General features: G+C 38.8%; 1 protein-coding gene across 1 annotated transcript in view; it reads left to right on the forward strand.

The window, feature by feature from the left end:
• PAQR6 (progestin and adipoQ receptor family member 6) overlaps positions 1-19,661 on the forward strand; it is a 99,344-nt gene extending 79,683 nt beyond the window's left edge. Inside the window, exons 5-8 of the mRNA XM_053704612.1 lie at positions 14,511-14,637; positions 15,106-15,202; positions 18,813-18,957; positions 19,142-19,661. Coding sequence (XP_053560587.1) covers positions 14,511-14,637; positions 15,106-15,202; positions 18,813-18,957; positions 19,142-19,413 — 641 coding nt within the window. The 3' untranslated portion in view covers positions 19,414-19,661. The remainder of the gene's footprint in view (positions 1-14,510; positions 14,638-15,105; positions 15,203-18,812; positions 18,958-19,141) is intronic.
• Positions 19,662-21,404: the final 1,743 nt, after the last annotated feature.

Here is a 21,404-nt window from a genome sequence, read left to right on the forward strand (position 1 = left end):
TAGAAAAGGCCAGAAAGCTTCTGCCATTTCTTTGGCATCTTGGTTGAAATCTTTAATTCATCATGCCTATGTTGAGTCGGGTAAAACTCCGCCTCAGAGGATTACAGCTCATTCTACTAGGTCAGTTTCTACTTCCTGGGCGTTTAGGAATGAAGCTTCGGTTGATCAGATTTGCAAAGCAGCAACTTGGTCTTCTTTGCATACTTTTACTAAATTCTACCATTTTGATGTATTTTCTTCTTCTGAAGCAGTTTTTGGTAGAAAAGTACTTCAGGCAGCTGTTTCAGTTTGAATCTTCTGCTTATAATTTCAGTTTTTTTCATTTAATCTTTATTTTGGGTGTGGATTATTTTTCAGCGGAATTGGCTGTCTTTATTTTATCCCTCCCTCTCTAGTGACTCTTGCGTGGAAGATCCACATCTTGGGTAGTCATTATCCCATACGTCACTAGCTCATGGACTCTTGCTAATTACATGAAAGAAAACATAATTTATGTAAGAACTTACCTGATAAATTCATTTATTTCATATTAGCAAGAGTCCATGAGGCCCGCCCTTTTTGTGGTGGTTATGATTTTTTTGTATAAAGCACAATTATTCCAATTCCTTATTTTTTATGCTTTCGCACTTTTTCTTATCACCCCACTTCTTGGCTATTCGTTAAACTGATTTGTGGGTGTGGTGAGGGGTGTATTTATAGGCATTTTGAGGTTTGGGAAACTTTGCCCCTCCTGGTAGGAATGTATATCCCATACGTCACAAGCTCATGGACTCTTGCTAATATGAAAGAAATGAATTTATCAGGTAAGTTCTTACATAAATTATGTTTTTTTTTTTAATTTAAAAAAAAAGCCTTCTTTTAGTACTGGCAGACTTTCTGCCAGTACTCAAGATGGCGGGGACAGTTGTGGGGTGGGGGAGGGAAGAGTGCTGTTTAGGAGGGATCAGGGGGTGGGATGTGTCAGGTGGTGGGATGTGTCAGGTGGGAGGCTGATCTCTACGCTAAAGCTAAAATTAACCCTGCAAGCTCCCTACAAGCTACCTAATTAACCCCTTCACTGCTGGGCATAATACAAGTGTGGTGCACAGCGGCATTTAGCGGCCTTCTAATTGCCAAAAAGCAACGCCAAAGCCATATATGTCTGCTATTTCTGAACAAAGGGGATCCCAGAGAAGCATTTACAAGCATTTGTGCCATAATTGCACAAGCTGTTTGTAAATAATTTCTGTTAGAAACCTAAAGTTTGTGAAAAAGTGAACGTTTTTTTTTTATTTGATCGAATTTGGTGTGAGATGGTGGCATGAAATATATCAAAATGGGCCTAGATCAATACTTTGGATTGTCTACTACACTACACTAAAGCTAAAATTATCCCTACACGCTCCCTAATTAACTCCTTCACTACTGGGCATAATACACGTGTGGTGCGCAGCTGCATTTAGCGGCCTTCTAATTACCATAAAGCAATACCAAAGCCATATATGTCTGCTATTTCTGAACAAAGGTTATCCCAGAGAAGCATTTACAACCATTTATGCCATAATGTGCGCCTGTAAAGGGGCAAATTTGCCCGCTTACGGCGCTTGTTAAATAACGAGCCACTACAAGTGGCTGCTTAATGCTCCAGCAAGCTCGCGGGAGCACTTTGCACAATTAAAGGGATACTAAACCCAAATTTTTTCTTTCATGATTCAGAACATGTCATTTTAAACAACTTTCTAATTTACTCCTATTATTATTTTTTCTTCATTCTCTTGGTATCTTCATTTGACAAAGCAGGAATCTAAGCTAAGGAGCCGGCCCATTTTTGGTTCAGACCCTGGGTGGCGCTTGCTAATTGGTGGCTACATTTAGCCACCAATCAGCAAGTGCAACCTTGGTTCTGAACCAAAAATGTTCTGGCCCCTAAGATTACAGTCTTGCTTTTCAAATAAAGATTCCAAGAGAACAGAAAAAATAATAATAGGAGTAAATTAGAAAATTGCTTACAATTGCATGCTCTATCTGAATCATGAAATAAACAATTTGGGTTAAGTATCCCTTTAACCTGTGGGTGATTAAAAAAAATGTACCCCAATTGCCCCCCAAATAAAGTGGACAGCTGCTTTACATAAAGAAAAAAATATGTATGTATATATAGATATCAAAATAACAAGAGTATTGCAATGATACGTTTTTATTGGACTAACTATACATTTATAAGATGACAAACTTTCGGAAGGATGTCTTCCTTTTTCAAGTCTGAAACAATACTGACCAATTTGATGAAATTTACAGATTATATCTTAAAACATAGGATGGCTAAGATATAATATAATAAGATATAATCTGTAAACTCCATCAAATTGGTCAGTATTGCTTCAGACTTGAAAAAGGAAGAGATTCTTCCGAAAGCTTGTTATCTTATAAATTTATAGTTACTCCAATAAAACAGTATCATTGTTCAATGCAATACTCTTATTTTGATATCTAAATCTCTGGACTAATAGCGCTCCTCTTGTAATCTAGCCCTTAATTGGTCATTTGATGTTGTATGATCTGCACTATGCTGGGTGTCTGCTCTCTCTGACATTTATTGTTGTACCACTACTGCTATCAGTGGAAAACACCAGAGACATAGGGATCTAAACTTTACAAGATTAAAAGGTGGTTTTTCTTGGTTACCCTCGCAGCGGCTGCCCTGGTGAAATTATCATAAAAAAGGGGCATTCCCTGCAAGTGGCGAGATGTTTCCTATTGAAAGTAATGGAGCTCGCTGGAAAGGGACACTTTGCACTGTAGAGCAAAGTGAGCAGGGGGCGCACTTTAATAATTAAATCCTGCAGCCACCTTTTAATTTGCAAGAAAAAATTGTGAGATCTGTAGTGCGAAAATCTTTACAGAATTATGCTGGGATTAGAGAGATAATTTCATATACTCCCATGGAACGCCCATGTTCAGCTCATTTTATCAAAAAACAATTACTCTTTGTATTTGTACTTATAAGTACACAATCCAAGAAGCCCACTGCTGTTTCCAAGACAGCATGAAGGGGTGGCCCTCGATCCGGGACCGGATCTGGTAGGGGGCAGACTTTCTCTCTTTGCTCAGTCTTGGGCAAGAGATGTTCAGGACTCCTGGGCACTGGAAATAGTGACCCACGGGTATCAACTAGAATTCAAGGATTTTCTCCCAAGGGGGAGATTTCATCTTTCACGATTATCTGTAGACCAGATAAAGAAAGAGGCGTTCTTACGCTGTGTAAAAGACCTCTATACCATGGGAGTAATTTGTCCTGTTCCAAAGCTGGAACAGGGACAGGGGTTTTACTCAAATCTTTTTGTAGTTCCTAAAAAAGAAGGAACTTTCAGACCCATTTAAGATCTCAAGTGTCTAAACAAATTTCTCAGAGTCCCATCGTTCAAAATGGAGACTATACGAACAATCTTACCAATGATTCAGGAGGGTCAATATATGACTACCGTGGACTTGAAGGATGCATACCTTCATATCCCTATTCACAAGGATCATCATCGGTTCTTAAGGTTTGCCTTCCTGGACAAGCACTTTCAGTTCGTGGCTCTTCCTTTCGTTCTTGCCACGGCACCCAGAATTTTCACAAAAGTTCTAGGGTCTCTCTTAGCGGTTCTCAGACCGCGGGGCATAGCAGTAGCGCCTTATCTGGACGACATTCTGATTCAGGCGTCAAATTATCAATTGACAAAATCTCACACGGACATAGTATTGTCTTTCCTGAGATCTCACAGTTGGAAAGTGAACATAGAAAAGAGTTCATTAGTTCCACGGACAAGGGCTCCATTCTTGGGGACTCTTATAGACTCAGTAGACATGAAAAATTTTCTGACAGAGGTCAGAAAGACAAAGATTCTGAAAACTTGCCGAGCACTTCAGTCCATTCATCGGCCATCAGTGGCTCAGTGTATGGAAGTCATTGGATTAATGGTAGCGGCAATGGATATAATTCTGTTTGCCCGCTTTCATCTCAAACCGCTGCAGCTGTGCATGCTCGGACAGTGGAATGGGGATTATGTGAATTTATCTCCTCAGATAAATCTGTATCGAGAGACCAGAGACTCTCTTCTTTGGTGGTTGTCGCCGGATCATCTGTCCCAGGGGACTTGTTTCCTCAGACCCTCGTGGGTAATAGTGACAACGGATGCCTAGCCTTCTGGGCTGGGGTGCAGTCTGGAACTCTCTGAAGGCTCAGGGTGTTTGGACTCAGGTGGAGTCTCTACTTCCAATCAATATTCTGGAACTGAGAGCAATATTCAATACGCTTCTGGCGTGGCCTCAGTTGACTTCAGAAAAATTGATCAGGTTCCAGTCGGACAATATCACGACTGTGGCATATATCAATCATCAGGGGGGAACAAAGAGTTCCTTAGCGATGATAGAAGTATCCAAGATAATCCGATGGGCAGAGACCCACTCTTGGGAAGCGGATTTTCTAAGTCGTCTGACTTTTCATTCGGGGGAGTGGGAACTCCATCCGGAGGTATTTGCCTCACTTATTGTCAGATAAGGCAGACCAGAGTTGGATCAAATGTCGTCTCGACAGAATGCCAAGCTCCCGAGATACGGATCCAGGTCAAGGGATCCACAGGCCGAACTGATAGATGCCCTGGCAGTGCCTTGGAAGTTCAGCCTAGCTTATTGCTCGAATCAAACAGGAGAGAGCTTCAGTAATCCTGATAGCGCCTGCATGGCCACGCAGGACTTGGTATGCGGATCTAGTGGACATGTCCTCTTTGCCACCGTGGAAACTTCCTTTAAGACAGGACCTTCTCATTCAAGGTCCTTTCCAACATCCAAATCTAATTTCTCTGCAGCTGACTGCGTGGAGATTGAACGCTTGATTTTATCAAAGCGAGGATTCTCTGATTCGGTCATTGATACTTTGATACAGGCTCGAAAGCCTGTTACTAGAAAAATCTATCATAAGATATGGTGTAAATATCTTTATTGGTGTGAATGCAAGGGTTACTCTTGGAGTAAAACTAAGATTCCTAGGATTCTGTCTTCTCTCCAAGAAGGATTGGAGAAAGGGTTATCAGCAAATTCTTTAAAGGGACAGATTTCTGCTTTGTCAATTTTGCTTCACAAACGTTTTGCAAATGTGCCGGATGTTCAGTCTTTTTGTCAGGCTTTAACTAGAATTAAGCCTGTATTTAGACCTATTACTCCTCCCTGGAGTTTGAATTTAGTTCTTAGAGTTCTTCAGGGGGTTCCGTTTGAACCCATGCATTCCATAGATATTGAATTTTTATCTTGAAAATGTTTTTAGTTGCTATTTCTTCTGCTCGAAGAGTTTCTGAGTTTTCAGCGTTACAATGTGATTCGCCTTATCTTATATTTCATTCTGATAAGGTGGTTTTACATACCAAACCTGGATTTCTTCCTAAGGTTGTTTCAAATAAGAACATTAATCAAGGAATTGTTGTTCCTTCATCGTGTCCTAATCCTTCTTCCAAGAAGGAGCATCTGTTACACAATCTGGACGTGGTCCGTGCCTTGAAGTTTTACTTACAGGCAACCAAGGATTTCCGTCAATCATCTTCATTATTCATTGTTTATTCTGGAAAGCGTAGGGGTCAGAAAGCTACGGCTACCTCTCTTTCTTTTTGGCTGAGAAGTATCATTCGCCTGGCATATGAGACTGCTGGACAGCAGCCTCCTGAAAGAATTACGGCTCATTCTACTAGGGCTGTGGCTTCCACATGGGCTTTTAAAAACAATGCTTCTGTTGAACAGATTTGTAAGGCTGCGACTTGTTCGTCCCTTCATACTTTTTCCAAATTTTCCAAATTTGATACTTTTGCTTCTTCTGAGGCTATTTTTTGGGAGAAAGGTTCTTCAAGCAGTGGTGCCTTCTGTTTAGGTTCCTGTCTTGTTCCTCCCTTTCATCCATGTCCTTTTGCTTTGGTATTGGTATCCCACAAGTAAGGATGAAATCTGTGGACTCGTCATATCTTTGTAAAAGAAAAGTAAATTTATGCTTACCTGATAAATTATTATTTTTTTTATGATATAACGAGTCCACGGCCCACCCTGTCATTTTTAAGACAGATTTATTTATTTTTGGTAAACTTCAGTCATCTCTGCACCTTTTAGCCTTTCCTTTTCTCTTCCTATACCTTCGGCCGAATGACTAAGGGTGGAGGGGAAGGGAGGGGCTATATATGCAGCTCTGCTATGATGCTCTTTGCCACTTCCTGTTAGCAGGAGGTTAATATCCCACAAGTAAGGATGAAATCCGTGGACTCGTCATATCGTAAAAGAAAGTAATTTATCAGGTAAGCATAAATTTAATTTTTAACACTTACGCATTATGTTCATTGTGTTTACCAATAGCAATTAGAGACTGTACTTCCTAACAGCTATATCAGTATGTGCATAAACTGACTATTTACAATCCACACAACAGGCTGCATCATTTTTTTTTTTTTTTTTTTTTTTTTTACCATATTTCAAATGCACTGGTGGAAATTTCAAATAAAAGCAGCAAAATGTTGACTAGCCGTACTCTTTGCTCCAACTGCAGTATATGAAGCCTTTTAATCGTCTTTATTATTTATTGCAACCTATTGTTCTCTTAAAGAGACATGGAAAAATAAATGTTTGTCATTTAGTTATAGTATTACATTTTAAAGACTTTTCAATTTATTTCTAGCATCAAATGTACTTTGTTCACTCTGTATCTTTTTTTGGAAAGCTTACCAAGGTAGGCTGAGAAGCAGCAATGCACTACTGGGAGCTAGCTGATTATTGGTGACTACACACATATTCCTCTTGTCATTGGCTCTCCAGATGTGTTCAGCTAGGTCCCAGTTGACTCTTCAGATGTGTTCAGCTAGGTCCCAGTAGTGGATTGCTGCTCTGGAGCTAATTGTAACTATGTGTTTAATTGTTGTTTTGTAGGAGTTAAACGCATATTTTATTATTGCACTGTTGCTTCCATATAACGAACATATTAGAGCATTTTATTTTTGCATTTTATGTCTATTTAATACTGCTTGAAGCTGAATTTAAGATGTGCCTTTTGCATTGCTGCCTAAAACTCTTCGACGAGGGACTTTTGTACTGTGACGGTGACTGGAACCTGAAGCCATTAATTACCAACATGCTTGTGTGCTTATAAAAACACAGTTCATACATCATGTGTGTACTAACATAATGCTCCATCCACTGATGAGAATCTTTAAAGGGATATGAAGCCCAGTTTTTTTTTTTGTTCATGATTCAGACAGAGAGCATGTAATTTTAAGCAACTATCTAATTTACTCCTATTATCCATTTCTTTCATGTAATTAGCAAGAGTCCATGAGCTAGTGACGTATGGGATATACATTCCTACCAGGAGGGGCAAAGTTTCCCAAACCTCAAAATGCCTATAAATACACCCCTCACCACACCCACAAATCAGTTTTACAAACTTTGCCTCCTATGGAGGTGGTGAAGTAAGTTTGTGCTAGATTCTACGTTGATATGCGCTCCGCAGCAGGTTGGAGCCCGGTTTTCCTCTCAGCGTGCAGTGAATGTCAGAGGGATGTGAGGAGAGTATTGCCTATTTGAATGCAGTGATCTCCTTCTACGGGGTCTATTTCATAGGTTCTCTGTTATCGGTCGTAGAGATTCATCTCTTACCTCCCTTTTCAGATCGACGATATACTCTTATATATACCATTTCCTCTGCTGATTCTCGTTTCAGTACTGGTTTGGCTTTCTACTACATGTAGATGAGTGTCCTGGGGTAAGTAAGTCTTATTTTCTGTGACACTCTAAGCTATGGTTGGGCACTTTTTTATAAAGTTCTAAATATATGTGTTCAAACATTTATTTGCCTTGACTCAGGATGTTCAACATTCCTTATTTCAGACAGTCAGTTTCATATTTGGGATAATGCATATGAATAATTCATTTTTTTTTCTTACCTTAAAAATTTGACTTTCCCTGTGGGCTGTGGGGGCTGAAAATGCTTCATTTTATTGCGTCATTCTTGGCGCGGACTTTTTTGGCGCAAAAATTATTTTCTGTTTCCGGCGTCATACGTGTCACCGGAAGTTGCGTCATTTTTTACGTTCTTTTGCGCCAAAAGTGTCGGCGTTCCGGATGTGGCGTCACTATTGTCTCCACATTATTTAAGTCTCATTGATTTTTGCTTCTGGTTGCTAGAAGCTTATTCACTGGCATTTTTTTCCCATTCCTGAAACTGTCATTTAAGGAATTTGATCAATTTTGCTTTATATGTTGTTTTTTCTATTACATATTGCAAGATGTCCCACGTTGAAGCTGAGTCAGAAGATACTTCTGGAAAATCGCTGCCGGGTGCTGGAGCTACCAAAGCTAAGTGTATCTGCTGTAAACTTTTGGTATCTGTTCCTCCAGCTGTTGTTTGTACTGTTTGTCATGACAAACTTGTTAATGCAGATAATATTTCCTTTAGTACTGTTACATTACCTGTTGCTGTTCCGTCAACATCTAATATTCAGAGTGTTCCTGATAACATAAGAGATTTTGTTTCTAAATCCATTAAGAAGGCTATGTCTGTTATTCCTCCTTCTAGTAAACGTAAAAGTATTTTAAAACTTCTCATTTTCAAGATGAATTTTTAAATGAACATCATCATTCTGATACTGATATTGGTTCTTCTGATTCAGAGGATTCTGTCTCAGAGGTTGATGCTGATAAATCTTCATATTTATTTAAAATGGAATTTATTCGTTCTTTACTCAAAGAAGTCCTAATTGCATTAGAAATTGAGGATTCTAGTCCTCTTGATACTAAATCTAAACGTTTAGACAAGGTTTTTAAATCTCCTGTAGTTATTCCAGAAGTATTTCCTGTTCCTGGTGCTATTTCTGAAGTAATTTCCAGGGAATGGAATAATTTGGGTAATTCTTTTACTCCTTCTAAACGTTTTAAGTTGATGTCAGGTATATGTCTCTAGCTATCTTAGCTAGAAGAGCTTTATGGCTTAAAACTTGGAATGCTGATATGTCTTCTAAGTCTACTCTGCTTTCCCTTTCTTTCCAGGGTAATAAATTATTTGGTTCTCAGTTGGATTCTATTATCTCAACTGTTACTGGAGGGAAAGGAACTTTTTTACCACAGGATAAAAAATCTAAAGGTAAATTTAGGTCTAATAATCGTTTTCGTTCCTTTCGTCACAACAAGGAACAAAAGCCTGATCCTTCATCCTCAGGAGCGGTATCAGTTTGGAAACCATCTCCAGTCTGGAATAAATCCAAGCCTTTTAGAAAACCAAAGCCAGCTCCCAAGTCCACATGAAGGTGCGGCCCTCATTCCAGCTCAGCTGGTAGGGGGCATATTACGTTTTTTCAAAGAAATTTGGATCAATTCTGTTCACAATCTTTGGATTCAGAACATTGTTTCAGAAGGGTACAGAATTGGCTTCAAGATAAGGCCTCCTGCAAAGAGATTTTTTCTTTCCCGTGTCCCAGTAAACCCAGTGAAGGCTCAAGCATTTCTGAAATGTGTTTCAGATCTAGAGTTGGCTGGAGTAATTATGCCAGTTCCAGTTCTGGAACAGGGACTGGGGTTTTATTCAAATCTCTTCATTGTACCAAAGAAGGAGAATTCCCTCAGACCAGTTCTGGATCTAAAAATATTGAATCGTTATGTAAGGATACCAACATTCAAGATGGTAACTATAAGGACTATCCTGCCTTTTGTTCAGCAAGAGCATTATATGTCCACAATAGATTTACAGGAAGCATATCTGCATATTCTGATTCATCCAGATCACTTTCAGTTTCTGAGATTCTCTTTCCTAGACAAGCATTACCAGTTTGTGGCTCTGCCGTTTGGCCTAGCTACAGCTCCAAGAATTTTTACAAAGGTTCTCGGTGCCCTTCTGTCTGTAATCAGAGAACAGGGTATTGTGGTATTTCCTTATTTGGACGATATCTTGGTACTTGCTCAGTCTTCACATTTAGCAGAATCTCATACGAATTGACTTGTATTGTTTCTTCAAGATCATGGTTGGAGGATCAATTTACCAAAAAGTTCATTGATTCCTCAGACAAGGGTAACCTTTTTAGGTTTCCATATAGATTCAGTGTCCATGACTCTGTCACTAACGGACAAGAGACGTCTAAAATTTATATCAGCTTGTCGAAACCTTCAGTCACGATCATTCCCTTCGGTAGCTTTATGCATGGAAATTCTAGGTCTTATGACTGCAGCATCGGACGCAATCCCCTTTGCTCGTTTTCACATGCGACCTCTTCAGCTCTGTATGCTGAACCAGTGGTGCAGGGATTACACAAAGATATCTCAATTAATATCTTTAACACCGATTGTGCGACACTCTCTGAGGTGGTGGACAGATCCCCATCGTTTAGTTCAGGGGGCTTCTTTTGTTCTTCCAACCTGGACTGTAATTTCAACAGATGCAAGTCTGACAGGTTGGGGAGCTGTTTGGGGGTCTCTGATAGCACAAGGGGTTTGGGAATCTCAGGAGGTGAGATTACCGATCAATATTTTGGAACTCCGTGCAATTTTCAGAGCTCTTCAGTCATGGCCTCTTCTAAAGAGAGAATCGTTCATTTGTTTTCAGACAGACAATGTCACAGCTGTGGCATACATCAATCATCAAGGAGAGACTCACAGTCCTCTGGTTATGAAGGAAGTATCTTGTATTCTGGTATGGGCGGAATCCAGCTCCTGTCTAGTTTCTGCGGTTCATATCCCAGGTATAGACAATTGGGAAGCGGATTATCTCAGCCGCCAAACGTTACATCCGGGCGAATGGTCTCTTCACCCAGAGGTTTTTCTTCAGATTGTTCAAATGTGGGGACTTCCAGAAATAGATCTGATGGCCTCTCATCTAAACAAGAAACTTCCCAGGTATCTGTCCAGATCCAGGGATCCTCAAGCGGAAGCAGTGGATGCATTGTCACTTCCTTGGAAGTATCATCCTGCCTATATCTTTCCGCCTCTAGTTCTTCTTCCAAGAGTAATCTCCAAGATTCTGAAGGAATGCTCGTTTGTTCTGCTGGTAGCTCCAGCATGGCCTCACAGGTTTTGGTATGCGGATCTTGTCCGGATGGCCTCTTGCCAACCGTGGACTCTTCCATTAAGACCAGACCTTTGGTCGCAAGGTCCTTTTTTCTATCAGGATCTCAAATCCTTAAATTTAAAGGTATGGAGATTAAACGCTTGATTCTTAGTCAGAGGTTTCTCTGACTCTGTGATTAATACTATGTTACAGGCTCGTAAATCTGTATCTAGGGAGATATATTATAGAGTCTGGAAGACTTATATTTCTTGGTGTCTTTCTCATCATTTTTCCTGGCATTCTTTTAGAATTCCGAGAATTTTACAGTTTCTTCAGGATGGTTTGGATAAAGGTTTGTCTGCAAGTTCCTTGAAAGGACAAATCTCTGCTCTTTCTGTTCTTTTTCACAGAAAGATTGCTAATCTTCCTGATATTCATTGTTTTGTTCAAGCTTTGGTTCGTATAAAACCTGTCATTAAGTCAATTTCTCCTCCTTGGAGTTTGAATTTGGTTCTGGGGGCTCTTCAAGCTCCTCCGTTTGAACCTATGCATTCATTGGACATCAAATTACTTTCTTGGAAAGTTTTGTTCCTTTTTGCCATCTCTTCTGCCAGACGAGTTTCTGAATTATCTGCTCTTTCTTGTGAGTCTCCTTTTCTGATTTTTCATCAGGATAAGGCGGTGTTGCGAACTTCTTTTAAATTTTTACCTAAGGTTGTGAATTCTTACAACATTAGTAGAGAAATTGTGGTTCCTTCATTGTGTCCTAATCCTAAGAATTCTAAGGAGAGATCATTGCATTCTTTGGATGTAGTTAGAGCTTTGAAATATTATGTTGAAGCTACTAAGAATTTCCGAAAGACTTCTAGTCTATTTGTTATCTTTTCTGGTTCTAGGAAAGGTCAGAAGGCCTCTGCCATTTCTTTGGCATCTTGGTTGAAATCTTTAATTCATCATGCTTATGTCGAGTCGGGTAAAACTCCGCCTCAAAGGATTACAGCTCATTCTACTAGGTCAGTTTCTACTTCCTGGGCGTTTAGGAATGATGCTTCGGTTGATCAGATTTGCAAAGCAGCAACTTGGTCTTCTTTGCATACTTTTACTCAATTCTACCATTTTGATGTGTTTTCTTCTTCTGAAGCAGTTTTTGGTAGAAAAGTACTTCAGGCAGCTGTTTCAGTTTGAATCTTCTGCTTATAATTTCATTTTTTTTCATTTAATCTTTATTTTGGGTGTGGATTATTTTTCAGCGGAATTGGCTGTCTTTATTTTATCCCTCCCTCTCTAGTGACTCTTGCGTGGAAAGATCCACATCTTGGGTAGTCATTATCCCATACGTCACTAGCTCATGGACTCTTGCTAATTACATGAAAGAAAACATAATTTATGTAAGAACTTACCTGATAAATTCATTTCTTTCATATTAGCAAGAGTCCATGAGGCCCACCCTTTTTTGTGGTGGTTATGATTTTTTTGTATAAAGCACAATTATTCCAATTCCTTATTTTTTATGCTTTCACACTTTTTTCTTATCACCCCACTTATCACCCCACTTCTTGGCTATTCGTTAAACTGAATTGTGGGTGTGGTGAGGGGTGTATTTATAGGCATTTTGAGGTTTGGGAAACTTTGCCCCTCCTGGGAGGAATGTATATCCCATACGTCACTAGCTCATGGACTCTTGCTAATATGAAAGAAATGAATTTATCAGGTAAGTTTTTACATAAATTATGTTTTTTCTTCGTTCTCTTGGTATCTAAATGTAGCCAATCAGCAAGCTCTACTCAGGGTGCTGAAACAAAAATGTTCCGGCTACTAAGCTTACATTCCTGCTTTTTCAAATAAAGATACCAAGAAACGAAGAGTAAATTTGAAAGTTTTGCTTAAAACTGCATGATCTATATGAATCAGGAAAGAAAAAATGTAGGTTTCATATCCCTTTAAGAATAGAAGTGCTTAACTTTAACTTTACTTATGTATTTAACTGGACAGAAGCTTCATCTAGCATTCCCTTCAGAATACGTAGCTCAGTTCAAATGTAGCAAATTGTTCCTACTCTTTAAACAACCTGAATCTTTTCTGCAAACAATAATAGAAAAATTATGCAGCTGGTTTTGGATTGCATGGAGTTAATTGTGATGAAGCAGGGAGTCGGGGGGCCTCTATAGGCCCTCCAACGTGTCTAGTTTCTACTGTTGTATTAAGCCTTTTAACTAGAGAGTGGAGAGGTTTGTGATGTTTGTGTATAGTCTTTATAGAATATCACAGCAATCAGTGAGAGTGGAGAAGTTTGAGAAATTGTTAGTGAATATACCTCAGTAAGGCACATTTACTGCTTATACATTAATTGTATAGTCAGTATCTTACTGTCTACTCACTACTCTGTTTCATCACTTTTTCTTTAACAAATAAAATATAAGAAGTTATTTTACCTCAATTGTGAAGTATAATTCAGAAGGTGTTTATTGTCTCTTTAATACATACTGCCCCAGTGCTAGGTCTGACCCCTCCACTTCTGAAACTAGGATGGAACCTATAGTTATCTGTGATAATTACATCATTCTGTCCAAGCATGAAACGTTTTTAATAGTGTTTGTTTCAGAAATGAGAGTGCTGTGATAACATAGAAGCTCAAGAGTACAACATTACACCAGATGCCTGAATTTGTATACAAGGGCAGTTAAACATGGTGAACTTTAAAGGGCCACTTTAAACAGTAGAATATCCTAATCATCAAATGCATAATAAAAATACAATGCAAAAGCACTTAGAGTAGATTTTTTTTTTCTCACAAATATCAGTTTGTTGCATTTTTGCTTCCCCCTATTTCATGTGACAGATATCAGCCAATCACAAAATGCATGTGATTGCACATGCTCAGTTGGAGCTTGTGCCTCAAAAAATGTGCATAGAAAGATTCATAAAGGGACATGAAACCCAATTTCTTTCTTTCAAGATTTAGAAAGAGAGTACAATTTTAAACAACTTTCTAATTTACTTCTATTATCTAATTTGCTTAATTCTCTTGATATACTTTGCTGAAAAGCATATCTAGATATGCTCAGTGGCTGCTGATTGGTTGCTGCACATGCCTCGTGTGATTGGCTCACACATGTGAATTGCTATTTCTTCAGCAAACGAAATCTAAGGAATAAAGCAAATTAGATAATACAAGTAAATTGGAACGTTGTTTAAAATTGTATTCTCTACTTGAATCATGAGAGAAATGTTTTGGGTTTAGTGTCCCTTAATCAGATAATGGAAGTGAATTGGAAATGTGTTTAAAATTGTTTGCTCTATCTGAATCATGAAAGTTTAATTCTGACTTGACTGTCCTTTTAACATGGCTTTCGCTTTGTCAGTAGCACAACTAATTTACATACTTGATTAATTAGTGTATAATTTTCCACAGCATAAATTAGGTGCAATAGTGTCCACTTAAGTTGGAAAAGGTTAGTTTAATACACACGTGTTGTGTTTGCCTCTCCAGGCTGTGCCTTCACGTATGGTGCTTACGTTATGCCTGATCGCTGGGTCAACGGCCCACTTCACCGATATTATGTGCCCATTGCAGCGTTTAACACCTTTATATGCACCGGTCTTTCTTGTTACTCCCGGTAAGAAGTAATTACAATATCTGCCCCTGGTTTTTATGTATATCAGAATTTGCAGGTTACCTGAACCTATTTCAACCACAATTTATTTGCCCAGCCCTAGATAACATACATATCTACTATGGTAAAAACAATCAGTGACATAAAAGTATATACATATCTTCAACAGAAGTCCAGTTCTTTCATAAAAGTTTCTAAATGTTTGGAGAGAATGTTCACAATATTAAGATAATTACTTTAGATAACACATCCCATTATTATGTTTTGTAATTTACTTTACAGTGGCATCATATGATATTTAGATTATCCAATTAGAGACTAGATTTATTTCCACTGGAATTGGTCCTATGAGGAGCCTCTGGTGTTACCATCCACCTCCAGAATCCTCACATATTACCTACTATGACAAAATCAGAACTAGATTAAATGCCTCATATATCTGGTGATTATAATTATTTTTTTCCCCCACAGGTTCCTGGAGGTCGAACGTCCACGGATGAGCAAGATTCTTCGCACTGTGGCATTTGTGCATCCGTTTGTGTTTGACAACGTCCCTCTCTTTTACAGGGTCAGTCTGGGTAATTAGACAAGGTCATAAAATATTGCTAATATTAAATAGACATAAAAGTCCTTGCTGGAGTTAATAGAATTTAAAAAATATTAGTTACCCTGGGCAACCAACTTTCATAAACATCAGTATAAATAAGTCTAGTTAAAAAAATGATATTGTGAAAGTGTTTTATAATCAACACCAAAATACATGAATATCAGCACCCAAGTGGTAAAAAATGTCTATGTTCACAGAAACATACTTCTCTTGGATACTATAGGTGCAGGTCAGTGTATTCCTTTAGCTTCCAAATAATCTCACTCTCCTACTCAAGTTAGTAGTAACACTTTTCTTGTGCTTCACACACTCACTCAGTTACGTAAACAACGATTCTCATATGATCACAGAAGACCACCCTCCCCACCATAACCTTCAGTGGCTTCGAGCAGATGTAGTTCAACGGACAATTTATAGAGGGCTCTGCACTTGGCTGTCAAAATATTATTTTTAAATCCTGGGTATACCAAAGACCTCTCTGCAGTTTATTTTTTCCCAATTACAAGTGAATTCTCTGCAGAATATGTTTAACATCAGGGTATATAAGATTAACTGTTATATACCCTGAGTGTTATAACAAATGGAGAATCTAAATATATGATATTGAATTTTTTATTGTATAAATACATAGTATTCTTCCTGTGTTCAAATCGGGTAAATTCCTGTGCCATTACAAACTTATGGGGGAAAAAACAGTCTATCAGATACTTATGCTGATCAATTTTATTTTGTGTGAAACTCAAAATTGAAATGATTACTTCAAATTGAAGGTTGTGTTTTTATATGCTCTCTTAGAACTGGCATAATTATTAGCAAACATTCCAGAGCCGATACAGGATTGATTTCTGGGATTGTATATTCAGAGGACAAGTGGATAGAGTTGGAGGCAAAGGTGCCTTTGGCTCTTCCAAAAAAAACAAAATTATGCAGTCTTTTTTTCAGGAGGCAGGTAATTATTTTTCTTTAATGCCTAGTAAAGCAACACTAAACATCTTGTAATTACAAGATTATCTACTAAAGCCAATTAGGGTATGGTCTGTAAAACTATTAGGGTATGATGTGTAGCAGGGTCAGCCTTGAGATGCCTGCAGTGTGCATTTCCATTTCTGATAGACTATAAACAATTTTCAGAGCTAAATTGCATGAAAAGGGGGCAAAATAAATGAAATTATATTGCAAGTTGCTTACCAATAACTAAACATTTTATATCAAAATCTCACATTTTATTTTGCTCCATTTTCATGTAATTTTGCATTCTCAGACTTTTAAATGCTCCCTGCTGACTTCTCAAGGACCCTGCTACATATCTGTCCCTAATTGGCTTTAACTGATAACAACTACAAGCAATTCACTTTATGCTAACTTTGACTATGGTTAGCCTTGTTGTCTGCAGCACAGATTGGTTCTTCCAAATAAGCCAAATGATGTTAATTTGTTTTAAAAATAAGGCACTTGCCTAGTGCGGCAGATTTGGGGGGTGCTGCAGTTTTTTAAGTCTCACTACACACACATGCGCACACTACAACACTACACTGCACACTCACTGCACTACACACACTCACCATATACACACACTTGAACATGAACATTTAATTTGGAAATGCCATGAGAAAACATTTCACATTACTCCCTCACCAAAAAATGTTATAACCAAAAAAGGCTTGACAGCAGAGTTATGAGTGCCTAGGGCAGCACAAAACCTAAATACGCCATTGAGTTATCACAGTGTCACTGTACTTCACGGTATAATTATAAACTTTTTATAAAAAACAAACCTAATTTGTGTTATTAATTGTATTATTATTTTTTATTTTATAAAACACACACATGCCTCTGCACTTTACACATATTCCTCTGCAAAATGATACAGAATTATTAAAATAAATGTCAAAAAAAAATTACTTCTTAGTTCAAATTATTTTATTGTTATATTGTTGTATTAGAGTATTTTACATCCTAAGTGTCACAAAATAGAAATAAGGGGCTTAGTATTAGTATAAAATTTACCAGTGGTATTCCAGGAAAAATATGACAAGAACAGCTTTCTGTAGTGAAGCAATAATTTAACATTATGAAATACATAATGATTCAGCAGATGTGGGGGGGGGGGATGAATATTTACATTCAGGAAACAAAGACTGCCATCTAACTTAAAGGGACGCTAAACACTAAATACATGCACCTCCTTCTAATTATGTATGCCACCATTTTGGAACCTAGGTTACACTGCAGGTATCTGAAGGAGAGTTGCTGCACATGTGCAAACACATCAGCATTGGAATGTAGTTAACGTTAGATGCCAGCATGGCTAGATGGATGCAGGATTTAGTGTTTAATGTCCCTTTAAAAGTAAATGAAAAGGGTGCTAAACAGTTACCGTATATTGTTGCTAGAACAAGCCACACTCATGTGGAAATGAGAGCAAAAAAAAAAGCGCGACATTAACTGAAAAAAAGCTATTTTTTCCTTTATGTCCTATAATATAAAAGGCCAAGTGTGTTTGTCCGAAGCTGTTATGCGCTGTAGAGACAGCACGAAGACAAACACACTTGGCCTTACCTGACATGCTGTTTGCGGCGGTGGGGCGAAAGTGGGCATGGCTGGCAGGGAGCGTGGGCGTGGCCAGCGGGAGCGTGGCTGCGACCGGGCGTGGCCGAGCGCGGTCGGCGCAAGAGAGAGTGGAGAGAAATAGAAAGAGAGGGGGAAGAGACAAAAAGAGATAGGGAAGAGCAGAAGGGGGGATAGAGAGCAAAAGAGAGGGAAGAGAGAAAAAGAGAGGGGGAGAGAGAGAAAAAGAGAGGGGGAGAGAAAATAAGAGGGGGAAAGAGAGAGCAAAAGAGAGGGGGAAGAGAGAGCAAAAGAGAGGGATGGAGAGAGAGCATAGAGAGGGGAAAGAGCAAAAGAGATTGGAGAGAGAGAGCAAAAGAGAGGGGAAAGAGCAAAATAGAGGGAAGAGAGAGAAAAAAAGAGAGGGGGAGAGAGAGAGCAAAAGAGAGGGATGGAGAGAGAGAGCAAAAGAGAGGGATGGAGAGAGAGAGCAAAAGAGAGGGGGGGGGGAGAGAGCAAAAGAGAGATGGAGAGAGAGCAAAAGAAAGGGATGGAGAGAGAGAGAGCAAAAAAAGGGGAGAGAGCTCAAAAGAGAGGGGGAGAGAGAGAGCTCAAAAGAGAGGGGGAGAGAGAGAGCATAAAAGAGAGGGGGAGCGAGAGAGCACAAAAGAGAGGGGGAGAGAGAGCGCACAAAAGAGGGGGAGAGAGAGTGAGCAAAAGAGAGAGAACGCAAAAGAGAGGGGGGAGAGAGAGCGTAAAAGAGAGGGGGGAGAGAGTGCGCAAAAGAGAGGGGAGAGAGATAGAGCAAAAGAGAGGGGGGAAGAGACTTTTATTAGAAGCATTTTTGCGTGTGTGTATATTACAAAAATGTTTCTATTGCAATGCTTCCATGTGGATCCCAATTTTGGCTGGAGCGTGCCTTTAAGTAAGGAACTCTGTATTAACAAGTACGGGTTGTTATGGATAGGAAGACACTATCTCCAGTGCATTTGTCCATTGATATTTTCATGTTTCTATCCTACAGCTTCTCTTCTGCACTGGTGATGGCTGCACTTGGAATGAGGCTATACCCCTGCACTTTTATCACCTTTTCTTTGCACTACTCACCGGTTTCCTGTTTGCCTCCCACCTACCAGAGCGCCTTGCTCCAGGACGCTTTGACTATTTTGGTAAAATGCTTATCAGGCCTTAAGTATGTTTAGTAGATGTAGTGGTTTGTAGGATCACTAGTTAGTAAATATGTCTTGCAGACACATCTGGATCGATCTTGAGAAAATCCCTTTGTCAACAGGAAATATGTATAAAAATGGAGGTACTTTTTCCACTGATGTATATTATGTGTTTTTTCCATAGGTCACAGCCATCAGCTGTTTCACATCTGCGCTGTACTGGGCACCCACTTTCAGCTCGAAGCTGTGTTATGTGACCGATCTTCCCGTATGGCCTGGCTCTCCTCTTACACTCAACCAGACTCACTTCCCATTACTCTTGGAGTAGTGGCAACTGCTGTTGTAGGGAACCTTATTCTTATCTGCTTCTTCACCGCCACTTTATTGTGGTCACCACGAGCCAACTCCATACTTCAAAGTCATGTTCCTGGGGATTCCAAAATGAAATCTCATTGATGTCAACACTGGAACCAAGAACTTAGCAACTGTCCTATTATGTCTGCTGTAATTACGATATAAAAATGACTTTCCATTCTACAACAGTAAAAACTAGGTCATAACGTATTGGAAATTAATTTTGGTTCTGCAGATGTTTTACATGCTCCATGCTGTGGTGTCCAAAGCAAGAAATGGCGAAAAAGGTAGGAGAGTAAAATGCATATTATTGGCTACTGGATGCCATGCCAGTATCTACATAATGAAAAGTTCTATGGTATGGGTCTTGTTTTTCACTGCTCTGTGTGATATCCTGGAAAAACAAACAAACAAATTAACTGTTGGAGAACAATTCCACTAACATATATTTTGTTTGCTTGGCATAAAAGAACTTAAAGGGATATGTTACCCATATACATTATCTCTTGAAAGTGAAGAAACATATATAATAATATGAACATCTCTATGTAAAAAAAATATATATATAACCTCAAAATTGACCCATTTACCACATCCCATTGGACACCTGCCTCAGGACTAGCAAGGGAGCATGAGTCTGGTAGGTGTAAGCACATGCACTTTAGTTTCTTCCTCAGATAAAGTAAATTTACTTCTTTATTTAATCCTGTGAGATTATGGTGAAATCCCACAAGATCACAGCCAATCAACATGTGAACTCAGTGCTGACGATGCAGATTGGCTGCTCATTTTTTTTCACCATCCAGATGAAAATAGCAACAGAAGCTACGAGGTAAATGCACATACAGAACAGTGAGTTTGTATTAGTGACATGATACCCAGATGTTGAATCACTTGAAAGTGAGGCAGCATAGCTGTAAAAAAGCTTCCTAGAGAAGATCGCATGAACATCGCTATGTAAAAAGAAACCTATTTAATTTAGTAAAGCGAACTATAAACTCAGCACTGATAATGCTGATTGGCTATTTTTTTTTATCACCATGGAGATGACAGTAAAAAGAGTATCTTTACAGCATAGAGCACTTACTCTATTGCGCTGAAGACATTTTGAGGTAAAATCGCTTCCTTTTATTTACATAAAGATGTTGATGTGATATTTTCCTGACCGCTTTTTACAGGTATGCTGCATCACTTTCAAGTGATTTAGCATATGGGTAACGTCCCTATAAATAAAAATACAGGTGCGGTTAAGTGAACTTATTCTTTCTCACAGTTGCATCAGGGATAAAGGTGAATTTTGTTTGAGTAGCACATCCCTTTAAGCAACTAAAATCAATATTGGCCCTTTACAAAACATTGCTTTGTAGCTCTCTTGAGTTTTATAGTATTTACTGCCATTCAGAAGAGAGAAGAGTTTCCAGTCCTTGGGGATTTGTAACAGGCTAGGTTTTGAACCCCTTGGGTGTTAGTAAGGCAGCAATTCATTGTTTCACAATCCATTGCAGCCCTTACTCAAAGCCAAAGGATATATCAGCTCCAGGTAGTCTACAATTTGATTGTAGGTTCTATGAAGTAGATTTATCCCTTAAACCTGATCTGTTTTTGATCTTCCAAGGCTGGGCTTTTCCTTCCCTATTATAGAGAAAAAAAGCAGTAGAACACAAGTTTATCCTCCAAAGGGCAGCACAGAGAATCAAAATGAAAGAAAGCTGGTGGTTTAATGGAGAATAATCTTTGATAAACAGAAAGGCATAGTCTACTGTTTAAACAGCTGTCTCAGGCTAAGGCTAAAATAAATGGGATAATATGACATTTTAAAATAAAAAATAGATTAAGAGGAACTTTGACATACAAGAATATTCATAATGATTTCAGTCATTTTACTTTTTATAAGCCACAACTCCCCATATAGAACCTTTCTTTAAAGGGACAGCCTACTCCAGAATTTGTATTGTTTAAAAAGATAATCCCTTTATTACCTATTCCCCAGTTTTGCATAATCAATAGTTATATTAATGCACTTTTTACCTCTGTGATTACCTTGTATCTAAGCCTCTGCAGGCTGCCCTGTTATCTATATGGCACTCATGAAC

This window comes from Bombina bombina, chromosome 1, assembly GCF_027579735.1.
Source record: "Bombina bombina isolate aBomBom1 chromosome 1, aBomBom1.pri, whole genome shotgun sequence".
In the NCBI taxonomy this organism is placed as follows: Eukaryota; Metazoa; Chordata; class Amphibia; order Anura; family Bombinatoridae; genus Bombina; species Bombina bombina.